General features: G+C 50.2%; 1 protein-coding gene across 2 annotated transcripts; it reads right to left on the bottom strand.

The window, feature by feature from the left end:
• Window positions 1-334: 334 nt before the first annotated feature.
• Tfe3 (transcription factor binding to IGHM enhancer 3) lies at window positions 335-12,295 on the bottom strand. 2 transcript variants are annotated; one of them, XM_077793563.1, is made up of 10 exons: window positions 12,013-12,295; window positions 9,692-9,805; window positions 8,383-8,686; window positions 7,220-7,465; window positions 6,940-7,044; window positions 4,995-5,112; window positions 4,398-4,454; window positions 4,142-4,217; window positions 2,645-2,792; window positions 335-2,150 (listed from the first exon to the last, which is right to left on the bottom strand). In XM_077793563.1, the coding sequence occupies exons 1-10, from the start codon at window positions 12,126-12,128 to the stop codon at window positions 1,707-1,709; spliced, it is 1,728 nt and encodes a 575-aa protein (XP_077649689.1). In that variant the 5' UTR covers window positions 12,129-12,295; the 3' UTR covers window positions 335-1,706. The 2 variants fall into 2 exon arrangements, with proteins under 2 accessions (XP_077649689.1, XP_077649690.1); XM_077793564.1 differs by lacking the exon at window positions 12,013-12,295 and having other exon boundaries at window positions 8,383-8,621; window positions 9,692-9,779.
• Between the last annotated feature and the right edge of the window lie 231 nt (window positions 12,296-12,526).

A 12,526-nucleotide genomic window follows, 5' to 3' on the forward strand; every position in this document is an offset into this window, starting at 1 on the left:
ACAACACTTATTTTAATTCTATTCCTCAGTCTCTCCAAACAGGAAATGGAAATGAGCAGCAGCACTTTCTGACCACCAGCCCTCTGGGAAATATATCAGGTGAAATAAATGCAAAAGTTAGATGGGTACGTGGCAGGTCATTAAAAGGACTGATTGCTTTTGCATACAGGTGATTTTCCTCCAGACATTCTTCCTATCTAAATTCCCTTGTCTACCACTCTGAAATGCTTCTTCCAGTAACTTGTATCCCTCTTGGTCTGCACAGACCACATTCACTACACAGTAAAAAACAAGCACATGAGACACTTTGCCAAAGTTAAAAGCGCATCAAACACGCCTAGCATTTATTATTTTAATCACAAACCTACAGACCCCTCAGTACACCCTCCTTGGGGCCAGGTCCCCAGCAATCCAAAGCTGATGACCTTGGGTATAGGCAGCAGGAGAGGTGGGGATGGGTAAGGAGTGTCTCTTGATAACTCTGAAATGGGGGGAATCCTCCAAATGAAGAACTGAGTGGGGGCCAGAGGTTGGGGATAACCTAGCTTCTGAGTAGGGGGAACAATAAAAAATCAGTTAAACAAATGAGAGAGGGTACAATACACTTTTGCAACCCTTCCTCCAAGCCTCTGCCTTGTAAGGGAGACTGTCTTTTTCCTGGGCAGGGATCTCCCTGGAGGGGCCCCGTCCTTCACCCTGTTCTACATTTTGAACAACAGTACTGGGGTACTAGACACCTGGTCTGGATCCCCAGTAATCCCCATCATCTCCCCAAACTTTCCCTAAAGGAAGAAGACAGGACTCTACCCAATGGTAGAGGCTTAACTCTTACTCCAGATCTAGGTTGGAAGAATAAAACTGTAGAATTTCAAGATCTGTCCTCTTCCCCAAGAGCAGAGTTAGCTCAGAGCCCTCCTAGATCAGGTCAGGTTGGTCCCAGGTTAAGGTGGGGAGCTTAAGTACTGCTCCTCCCTGCTGAGTGGAATGCTTGCATGAGATGTTGCTAAGGGCCAAGGGTAGGGCTATGGTCTTCAAGTGGGATGGCCTGCTCCTACTGACTCCTTCACACCTGAAACACCTGTGCTGGACTCTTCCTATAGGGAAGGGATAGAATGGGGCCTGGCCTCCATTCCCAGAAGGTCAGGACTCACGTTCCCATGGGAAGGGGCTGGGTCATGTCCTCATTTCTATTCCTTGTTTGGACAGGGAAGGGTTCATGGGGAAGGAGACGGGCTTAACCCCCCCAGGGGTGGGACCTCCTCTTCCAGTGCCAAGATGGGCTAGACTGGCAGATCCCAGGGAAGGGATGGAGCAGCATCCTGACATCTCCTATTCCCAGGAGACCTGGTTAGGACAGTCTTTAGCGGGCAGAGGTGGGACCTCATCCTGTCACCTTTGGTCTCCTGGTCAAGGGTAGGGCCCATAGAGCAGGGACAAGGCTGTGATCCCCAGCAGATAGACCCTGATCTCACAGCCTTCTCCCTCTGAAATACCTGCACTGGGCTATGCCTTTGGGGGAAGGGGCAGACCCTCATCGGACTCCTCCTCCTTGACTATTACAGGGGTGGAGCCTGATCACATCTCTACTTCCCCCAAAATTCCTGGGCAGGGCAGTTTCATGGGAGGGTGGGGAAAAGGCAGGGCCTCATCCTGACTCCTCCTCTTTTCCTGGGTGGGGAAGGTCCCAGGGGAGGGGTGAGGCCTGATCAGGACTCTTCCTCCATGCTGAAGCTGCTGCGGCGGCTGCTGGCCTTTGAGACAGCCGGGGATACTGAAGAAAGCAGGGGGTCAGAGGCAGCCCGCAGTGGGGACAGGGCACCCCCCGACAGTCCTCCCACCACCCCCTCCTCCTCCTCCATCAGAATGTCCTCCAGCCCCAGGTGGAAGGGGTCTCCCAGGTCCCCCAGGTGGTCACTGGGAAAGTGCAGGTCCAGAAGAGCATCTGAAGGTGGTGCTGGGGGCTGCTGATGGGGAGCATTCTGGGCAGGTCCCCCTGCTACATGAAATGCTGCTGTGCCTGGCCTGCCCTCCTCCTCAATGTCCAGCTGCTCTGGCTTGAGGCTGTCAGAGGCTGAAGTTGTGGTTAGGGAGAGCAGCCCTGGGGTGGGAGGCACTGGCAAACCATGGATCTGGGCCTGCAGTTCTAGCTCCTGTAAAAAGTAGGGGATGGGTACAGAAAAAGATGGGGTTCTGAGTCTCCCAGAGGCAGACTGCCTGAGTTCCAATTCAACTTCTGCTACTGGATAGTTTCAAAACTTTAGGCAAGTGGCTTAAAGTCTGAGCCTCAGAGTCCCAGTCTATAAAAGGGTTATAATAATGGTCCCCATCATCTCATATGACTGTTGTAAGGATTAATGAGTTAATGGATATAAAACTTGTTACAGTGTGTAGCACAAGATAAACATCATGTATTTTAGCTAATAGTCATAAATGTTATTAGTGTTAGCTAACATTAATTAGTATTCTTATTAATGTTTTGATTATTATATATCATCATCATCATCATCATCTTATGAATCAGGAAACCTGGAGAATCCCCCAAATATGCCAAGATGGGAAACCAGGTCTGTTCTTGCTCTGCCTCTGCCTGCAGGATCCTCCACTCCCACCCGGTCACCCCTGCCACCATCTCTTCCTTCTAGACCTGAATTCGAAGCTGCAGGCTGCGGTTGGCTTGCTCCAGGGACCGCTGTCGACTTTCCAGATCTTTGGAGCGCTGTTGCTCCTTCTGCAACTTGCGGATATAATCCACAGAGGCCTTCAGGATGGTGCCCTTGTTCCAGCGCATCTCTCTATGGGGCCCAAGGCAGAAGAAAAATGGAAAGGCTGAATATGGAGTCTCTCAAGAGGTGAGGGGGGATCATACCAGGTAAATGGAACACCCTACCAGATGCCCAGAACTTGAGGCAAGGCTATTCAAGGGTATGAAAACTCCCTGTCTAGAAAGGGTTTACACACCAAACCCTGGAAGACCTGTGTGACCTGACCCCATCTGGATCCTTTGCCATATATGGCCCTCTTCATTTGTTGCACTACAGCCACAATGGCTTCTCATTGCTTGTAGAACATGGAAAACCATCAACATCTCAGGGCTTCTGCCCACCTGTGCCCTCTGCCTAGAATATTCTTCATCCAAACACCTACATGGCTACCTACCTAGCCTGCTTATGCTTTTTATTTCTTGTGTGCTGGGGATGGAATACAGGGCCTTGACCATGTGAGGTAAGCACTCTACCACTGAGCTATACCCTAGGCCCCCATCTTTAGGCTCTTAATTCAAATGTTTCCTTATTAGCTGAAGTCTGTCCTGAGTTGAGGCCCACCTGTTCCACCCTTCTCACCCCAAAATCTCACCTTCTCCACCCCAAACTCTCACCTTCCTCAATGCACCAACACTCTCCCACCTTCGTTCTGTTTTTTTGCAAGTGTGTGTATGTGTGTGTGGGGGGGTGCTAGGGATTGAACCTGGGGCCTTGCACATGCTAGGGTGTAGCTCTACCACTGGGCTACACTCCTGCTCTTTTCATATTTTATTTTGAATCAGGGTCTCACTAAGTTGCTTAGGGCCTTGCTAAGTTGCTAAGGCTGGCCTCAAACTTGCAATCCAACTGCCTCAGCCTTCTGAGTAGCTAGAATTATAGGAGTGTGCCACTGTGCCTAGCTTCTTTCTGTTCTTTGTTTTTCCCCTGACACTGATCAAAATGTGAATCTCACAGATTTTACTAATTCATCTTGTTTACTGTCTGTCTGCCCCAACTAAAACATGAGTTCTATGAGGTCAAGGATCTCTGTCTCTTTTTTTCCCTCTGGTATCCTCAGGGCCTACCACGGTACCTGATACAAAATAGAGGCTCAATAAATAAATCTTGAATAGAATAAATAAAGGAAGTACTAAGTGAATAGAACACTAGGTGCAATATGTTCTGTAGGGAGCAGACATGACATATAAACCATACCACCACACACTTAATATTTTAGATGGGCACACAGTGAGAGTCTGCAACCCTGCTCAGGCTGAGAAAAGACCAGAAGAGAACTGGCGCTTGGGCAAGACTTCATGGAAGGCCAATCAAAGAACAAATTCTTTAGCATGGGGCACCCCCCACCTCCCACTGGCCTGGGATCCCCAGCCCAGACTCACGGGTCATTGGACTTGGGAATGAGGGTGCCCAACTCCTTGATCCTATCGTTAATGTTGAATCGCCTGCGACGCTCAACTTTGGAGGCAGGGAGAGAGAAAGAAAAGGTGAAAGAGTCATCAATGGGTAAAAGAGGGAAGAGAAAATGGGATGCTGGAAAGCTGGTATAGGGAGGGGGCTCCCCATGGAGAGAGGGCCAGAACTCAGAGCAAAGCAGGAATGTGTAGCGCATGGGCAAGCGTGCACACTCAGGCTTACTCAGGTTGTGATTGTCTTTCTTCTGGCGTTCCTTCAACAGGGCCTTTGCCTCGGTTTCTGGAAGAGAGCAGGGGTGGTAAAGGCCTCTGGACACAGAAAGAAGGAGCACGTGCAGATACAGAGGTAGGGGTTGGTGGGCTGGGGACCAGGGAAGTGACTCTTTAAAGAGATGGGGTCAGACTGTGTTGCCCATGATATGAACTCCTGGGCTCAAGCAACCCTCCTGCCTCAGTTTCTTGAGTAGCTGGGACTATAGGTACAGGCCACCAAACTCAGCTTGAAGTGAATTTTTTTAAAAAGTGACTCTTCTTTATTATTTTTATGAGGACATGATGACAAGCCAGTTGTTATACCCAAGATGAGAAGAAGTGAGGTGAAAGCAGGACCATGGATCATATAAAGAAAATGCAAAAACAGCCCATTTCATTCTTGCTAGCTTGTTTTTTATTCCCCCTTTTTGGTACTGGGAACTGAACCCAGGGCTTCATGAATGCCAAACAGACACCCTACTACTGAGCTACACCCCAAGACCTGGCAGGCATGGAGCTCAGCCCAAGGTACAAGGTGGGGGTATGAAGCCAAGATTCTGGTACTTACCAGAGATCTCCCGTTTGATGTTAGGCAGCTCAGCTGGACAGGAGTTGCTGACAGTGATGGCTGGCGTGGCCACACCCTGATTACTGTACACGTCAAGCAGATTCCCTGACACAGGCAGCTGAGGGCAGCGAGAACATAGACACAATGGTTGGGAATAGGCCCCAGGCTCAGCCTCTCCTCAGAACCAAGCTCCTGACTGCCCCCACACATCCCAAAGACAGGGCCCTCTAATGCAAGGACTGGTTGTCCCAGGAACCCTTCCTTCTTCAAGGAAATTTCACATGGCAACCCAATGTGGGGGGACAGAGCAAAGTGGACCTCTTGTGCTTTGCTGAGTGACTAGGGCCTGCCTAGTATGCCTATCACCCATACCAGGTCCCTCAAATCTTTTAGGGGATCTCCCAAAGCCCTCTCCCAAACCACAGTGCTGGCCCTGAGAAGAAATGCTGGAAAACCACCATTCTCAGGTCTTTCTCAGCTCTGATGTGACATTCCAGTCTGATAGCTCCTCCCAGCACAACATTCCAATCCAACATTCTTGGAACACTCCAACCCAATCTCCTCAGACCTTGGTAAATTGTCATGGTAACATTCCACCCAAAATCTGGCCTTCTGGAGCATTCCAACCTAATCTTCAGTCTTTCACTTTGATCAAGTCATTCCACCTTAAATACCACGCCATGTACCAAGGTCCTAACTCTAGGAAAATGACTCTAGGGACATTTTCCCACACATTCTGCTCTCAACTACTCAACAACTACCACTGCTTTTGTATCAGCCTAATGTTTTTCTTTACACTCTCCTGGATCTACTCCAGTGCAACAAACCAGTATAAAAGTACACCCAAGTCCCACCTCTTGATGAATTGTCATGTTTTGACACTTCCTTATCTGTCTGATATAAGATCCCAATCCCTGTGTCCAAATCAATGAAAACTTCTGGACTGGGGATGTGGCTCAGTGGTAGAGTGCTTGCCTAGTGTGAGAGAGGCCCTAAGTTCAATCCCCAGGACCACACAAATTAAAAAAGACAAAGTTCTAATAAACTGGTACCAATTTTTTGTAGTACTGGGAATAGAACCCAGGTCTTCACACATGCTAGGCAAACACTCTACTGCTGGGCTATACCCCCAGATCCAAACTGGTACTATTTTTATACATTCTTTTTGGGGGAGAGTACTAGGAATTAAACTCAGAGGCACTTTACCCCTGAGCTACATCTATAGCCTGTTTTATTCTTTTATTTTGAGATAGGGTATTGTGAAGTTGCTGAGGCTGGCCTCAAACTTGCAATCCACCTGCCTTAGCCTCTCGAGTTGCTAGGATTATAGGTGTGTGGTACCATGTCTGGACTACAAATGCTTCTATCCTCTTGATAAGTGGGAACAAAGTCAAACCATAGCTACTTATGTATATTGCAAAGCAAGCTATGAGATCCTTACAATGTGCTAGTGTCAGAATGTTATAATAGTACATCCCTTATTCCAGAAAGTTTTACTCATTCTCTACTAGGGCCTTGCCTCTTGGCCCAGTACACTACAAGATACCACTTGTTACAACCCACACCAAATTTTGAGCCTTTGGGCATGTTCCAGTCAATACATGGTCTGGGGATGCCCCAAACATCTGACTCCCTTGGGATATTCAAATTGCTATATGATTCTTATCTCTTGGTACTTCTACAGGAAAGTCCAAGTGCTTTGGTATGCCTTAATATCTCCATAAACTCCCTTCAAAGTCTATAAGGGCCTCCGCTTCACATAGTCCAATACAAGGCCCAAGGGCAATACTATGCCATATTCTCATCATAGGGCCTCCCTCTCTACCTTAGTACAATCAATGGCAAGGGTCTCATATATACACAGCCAACAAATTAGGGTGTATTCTTAGTGATAAAAGGATGCCCTAATTTTCAGACCAATCAATCACCCGTATCAAGGCCTCACCGTGCTGGGGAGCTGCAGCCCTGCGGTGCCTCCAGGCAGGTAGCTGAGCATCTCATCATTGTAACTGGACTCCAGGCTGATGATCTCATCAATGACATCATCAATCTGGGGGTAAAAGTAAATATTGTACAGGGTTAGAAGGATTGGAAGGGAAGGCTGGGGGTACAGTTTAGTGGTACAGCACTTGCCTAGCATGTATAAGGAAGGCCCTAGGTTCCATCCCCAGCACCACAAGAAAAATTGGAAGAAGGGCATGAGAGAGTTGTCTACAGCCTTTTACCTCCTTCTCTGAGCTGGACCCGATGGTGAGCAGTGCCATGGGGCTGTTGGGAGCGCTGCCTGTGGGACCAGTGGTGTGAGCAGCCTCAGGGGCAGGCAGCGGCTGGGCACTGGTGGGCCCTGGTGGTGGGGTGAGGGCCTGGGAAGCCAGCTTGGGCCCAAGTGTAGTGGACAGGTACTGTTTCACCTGCTGCCGGCGTGCCTGCTGCAGGTGGTAGCGCGTTGGGTTCTCCAGGTGGGTCTGTACCTATGAGATAAGAAGGACGGGGCAGGGAGGGGACAAGGTGGAACAGTATCAGAGGGGTGATTCTGAGCCCCAGCCTGATCTTCCTGACTCCTCTGTTCCTAGGTTTAGGTATGCAAACTGGGTCCAGAATCTGAAAACCCGTAAAAAATATTGATGAATCTTGCCAGGCGCAGTGGCGCACACCTGTATTCCCAGCTACTTGGGAGACAGATGAGAGAGGATCATAAATTAGAGGCCAGCCTGGGCAACCTGGCGAGACCCTACCTCAAAATAAAGAATAAATAGGGGTGGGAGTATAGCTCAGTGATAGAGCATATCTGGGTTCAATCCCCAGTACTGGAAAAAAATATTGGTGAATCTGACCAAAGACCTAATCCCTTGCTCAAAAATCCTTCATAGTCCCTAAGATCCACCCACAGCTGACCAGAACTCTCAGTTTCTAGATCACCTTGTCACTGTTCCCAAGACTCCCCTAGAATCTCTGACACCATCTAACAACTCCCCTGGAGTCTCTGACACCACCTAACATCTGGAAACTACACATGGTTTTCCAAAACACCCTAATCACCAAAGAATTACACACACACACACACACACACACACATACACACACACATACTCACTCATGAGAAGCTCATCCTACAAAGCCAGTGCCCATCTGGGGCTTGGAAGATCATCCGTGGTCTACCAAGACATCCTTGTAGCCCCCAAGAACTACTCACAAGTCCACAAAAACACCTCAGAAACACTAAACACATAGGACATTAGCACAAACCATTTAAATACTACCAGGGACCTTCTTTACAGACCCTAGAACCTCATCCAAAAAGACACTAGGACCCCAGGCCACCCCTAGCTCTTAGGACCACTTCTTTGACACCTGGAGTAACTCTCAGGGTCTCTAGACCTCACCTTACCTTGAGCACCTCCCTGGGCACCTGAGCAGGGGGTGGACGGCCCAACGTGTGGCCCCCAGCAGAGACTCCAACCACAGAGATGGCAGGAGAGGCAGGTGCAGGACTGGGGAAGGAAGCAGCTGCAGCCTGTTCGCGACGCTCACGCCTCTCCTGCTCCTGTGCCTGGGCCCGCATGAGTTGTTGCCGCAGCAAGACCCGGGATGAAGAAGATGACGACATGGCAGGGGTCCTGGAGCCCCCTGCAGAAGACGATGTAGAGAGTGTAGCTGGGGTGGTTGGTGTGGCCTGCAGTGATATTGGGAGGCTGTGGAATGGGAAATATGGGGCCATACGTAAGCTAAAAGTCTCTTCCCATGTCTAAGGGTCATAGTGTGCTGGAATAGACAGACACAGGAGCCAGGCAGATTCTCTGCCTTTGGAGGCTACAATGTGGAGGGCAAAACAAAGGAACCAGGCCTGTTTGCAGCCCTCAGGGGTCATAGTGGAACCAGACTCCGTGTCAGCATTCAGAATTCAGACTAGTGGGGGAATTTTAGCCCTCACTCCTAATAGTGAAGCCTAGGTTTGAGCCAGTTCATATTCTACATGGAGATGCCATTGCTGGGCTCTGCAGGAGGGGCGTATTTAAAGGTCGAGTGGAAGCAGAATTCAGATTGCAGCAATGGACAAGGTATGCAAAGGACTCCTAAATCCAATTTGGGGCTGCAGATGCTCTTGGAGCTCCTGGACATGGGCATCAGGATAAAAGGGCAGTCTCGGGCACCCCCTTCCTTCCCTGTTAGGGCCTCTGGTCCCAGGAGCTAGTCAGTCTTGAAAATCTCAGAGATTTCACAATCCTCTCTTCCTGCCCCTCTTCCAGGTCCCCTCCCCTCTCTTAGAGCTCAGGCCGATGACTCAGCACATTTAGACTACCAGGCTAGGGGAAAGAAGAGAGTAGTAGGGGTTCCTCCAGAGATTAGGGTGGGTGGGCTTGTAAAGTGTGGGCGGGGCTATGGTCATGACTCCGCCCACCTAGGGCGGGAATTTACGCAGGACATTCCCTTCCACTGGGTGCTCCAGGCCTGCAAGAATATTTGTGTATCAACGGGTGTGTAGGTATAGTTAAGGGAGGCAGGGGAGTTCTGATCAGAGATAACATAGTTTGCCCACCTGTTTCCCTGTGTGACATGCTCTTTTAGCGCCCTGATTTTACTATCTAGAAAATACAGGCTGCTGAGAGAATGGGTTGGGCTAGCACTGAGGGACTCTGCCCTGTAGGGAGGGGAGGCTGAGGAACTGGGGTGGGGGGTATCAGGTAGGCCAGTCATACCTGGAGCGTAGGGGTAGGGGTTGGCTTTTGAGCTCGTAGAAGCTGTCAGGATCAAGGATGTTTTCTAATTCAATGTCAGCAACAATCCCAGATTCCGGAAGCAAAGAGTTCAGGCTGAGGGTGGGAAGGAGGGAGGGGGGTGGTCAGTGATTGTAGGGAAAACTCATTCCTTTCCTTTTTTCTGAGACAAAGAAGGAGGGAGCCCTCAAGCATACTTGGCCACCTTGCTGGGTTACCTCCACCGAGAATCCCTTCATCTGTTCCCCATCCCCTTTCCTCTCCTAACTCTTTATTTCTGAGGTATCCATGGTCCCTTAAGAGCCAGAATAATGAATGCCTGAATCCCAACCCCTTCACTCTAACAATCACATGTAGCAGCAACCAGAGTTTGAGAAAAACAGAATTTAGGAATTACAATTCACTTCGAAGCATTCCTGACTTTAAATTCAGAATTCTCCCAGACACACCCCCATCCCCTACTGTTCTGACAGTTGAATGTTAGCCTATGTTTGAATCTACACAAACACACACACACCTAGGGGCATCCCTCAGCATAACTGTCCAATGTAACACTAACTGCATGCATCACAAAGACAATTGGAGACCATTTACTTTATCTAAGAGCTACCCTTTTGCAAGTGAGTTTTCCCCAGCCCCAGCCAGAGTTTACGAGACATTAATACACACCCAAATATAAAAGTGGAAACACGAAAGGCTCCCTCACTCCAACAGTTTGGATTTACAAGAGAGAGAATTTGGGTGGATGATCTGCTTTATATGAGCATTCATTTCTTAGCTGGAGGAACCTACCCAGTTCTCTCCTGTTTTGGGGGGGATAGATCAACACACACACACACACACACACACACACACACACACACACATCTCCAGTATCAAGATCCACTGGCACACAAAACAAGAAGCTATGCACACCCCTCCCTTCAAACTGTGCCCACTACTGTGATGATCCAGGTTACTATAAGGAATTAGAAAATGGTAAACCCAGAAAGGTTCCTGCTCAGCCCTCCATGCTGGGTACAAGAACGCTAGTGCCCAGGAAACACTTACACACATGTGGATGAATATGCATCCTTGAATTTAGTCAAAGATTTAAAATCCTGAGACTGAGGGTGACTTCACTTGATAAGAATCCTCTCCCCTCCCCAAGGATCTGTCTTCCTTCCACTCCTCACTTTCAGATGGGGCCCTAAAACCACCCAGGAAGTAGGGAAGAGGAAGCTAGGGGAGCCGCTGAGGTCAGCACAATCCCAGGCAGAAAGGAGGCAAAGCCCCCTCCCATGCTCACACACCCATTGCACAGAAGTTGAAAGAGATGGGGTGCTGGGGTGGGCAGGGAGAGACGGAGCTCCAAAAAGGGTTGATGAGAGTGGGAATGAGAAAAAGCCAGAGAAGAGAACCTACCCATGCCGGGATGGTGCAATCAGTACTCACTCCAGCTCTAGGGACAGATTCAAGATTACCCCCCCCACACAGCCCGAGACAGACTGGGAGGGCCAGATGAAAAGAAGAGGGAGTGTGTGGGTAGTGAGTGGGCAGGGCTGGTTGAAAGGCGTGAGTGGCAGCAGGAACAAGACCCTCCTCTGGGTTCCCAAATAAGGTCTGAGGCCTGCCGGGAGCTTCCTACTCTACCGGGTGATCTCCCATTCAAGCCTCTGCAGGGTGTGGGATCTGACTGGGTGGGCAAGGGTAACAGGATTATTCTGGACAAGTCTTGGTGAATGTTACTTCTCTTGCTCACTCACATACACACACAAGATTGGTATCACACCGTATAACTGAAATACCCCCCAGTCTCTCCAGATTCAAGTTATTCCCAAACACATCAACCAATCACTGGGAGTCACTAAGGTCCCAAAACAGCACCTCTGCACCCCATGATCTTTCTTCCACAGAGAGAAAGGCTCCAGGATTTCCTTAAAATCAGTATATCCTCAATCAGTGTACCTGACAATTCCTTTCATGCCCAACTCAAGGACCCCACATTCAGACTCTAATTAGTCCCCCAAGTTCTGATACCTCAGACTAGTTTCTGGATACTACAGAATCTGCCATTCTAGACCCAGTCAAGGGCCCCCCAAATCTGACCCTGCCCCCCTTAATGCACTCTCACGACTCCTTTAAGCCTCAGTCCAAGCAGGCCACCACAGGATTCCTTAGGTGCCCCCCCAAGATCGGCGCCCCAACGTCCTCCAAGCCTAGGCCAAGGGCCTACAATCCCAGTCAGGGGTCCCAATGCTCTCAGATGAGCCCCCCCCCCCGGACACCCCAGTTAGCACTCCCGGCCCCAGGCAGCCCCGCACCTGAGCAGCTGGGCGGAATCGGCCGGCCTGCGCTCCTCCAACAGCACGAACACGGCTCGAGGGCCCTCCTTGTTGGCCTCTACGCCGTCCCGAGCTGGCTCGGCCGCATGAGACATGACGCCCGGCCCCGGGCAAGCCCTGCCAGGCCGGTCGGGCCTCGGCCCGGTCCCCCTAACAAAATAAGAGTCCCCCTCCCCCCGCTCGCCACTGCCTCCTCCTCCGCTAAGCCATGGAGCTAGCTCTGCGCGGGCGGGCGGCGACGGAGAGATGGGATGGGCCGTGAGTCATCCCCCGCCCTGAACGGACCGACACCCCCCCCACACCTAACCCCGGACGACCGCCCTCCTCCCCCTCGTCCTCTTCCCCCTCCTCCCTGAACTGGGGAAACTCCACAGGAAGTGACCACACTGGGGATGGACAGCTCATATAGCCACACCCCTTAGTGAAGCATCCAATCGTTGAGGTGAGACTCCAGGGACCCGCCCTAAGACACGCCTTTGAGGCGGACTGAACA

Source organism: Urocitellus parryii, chromosome X, assembly GCF_045843805.1.
Source record: "Urocitellus parryii isolate mUroPar1 chromosome X, mUroPar1.hap1, whole genome shotgun sequence".
Taxonomy (NCBI): domain Eukaryota; kingdom Metazoa; phylum Chordata; class Mammalia; order Rodentia; family Sciuridae; genus Urocitellus; species Urocitellus parryii.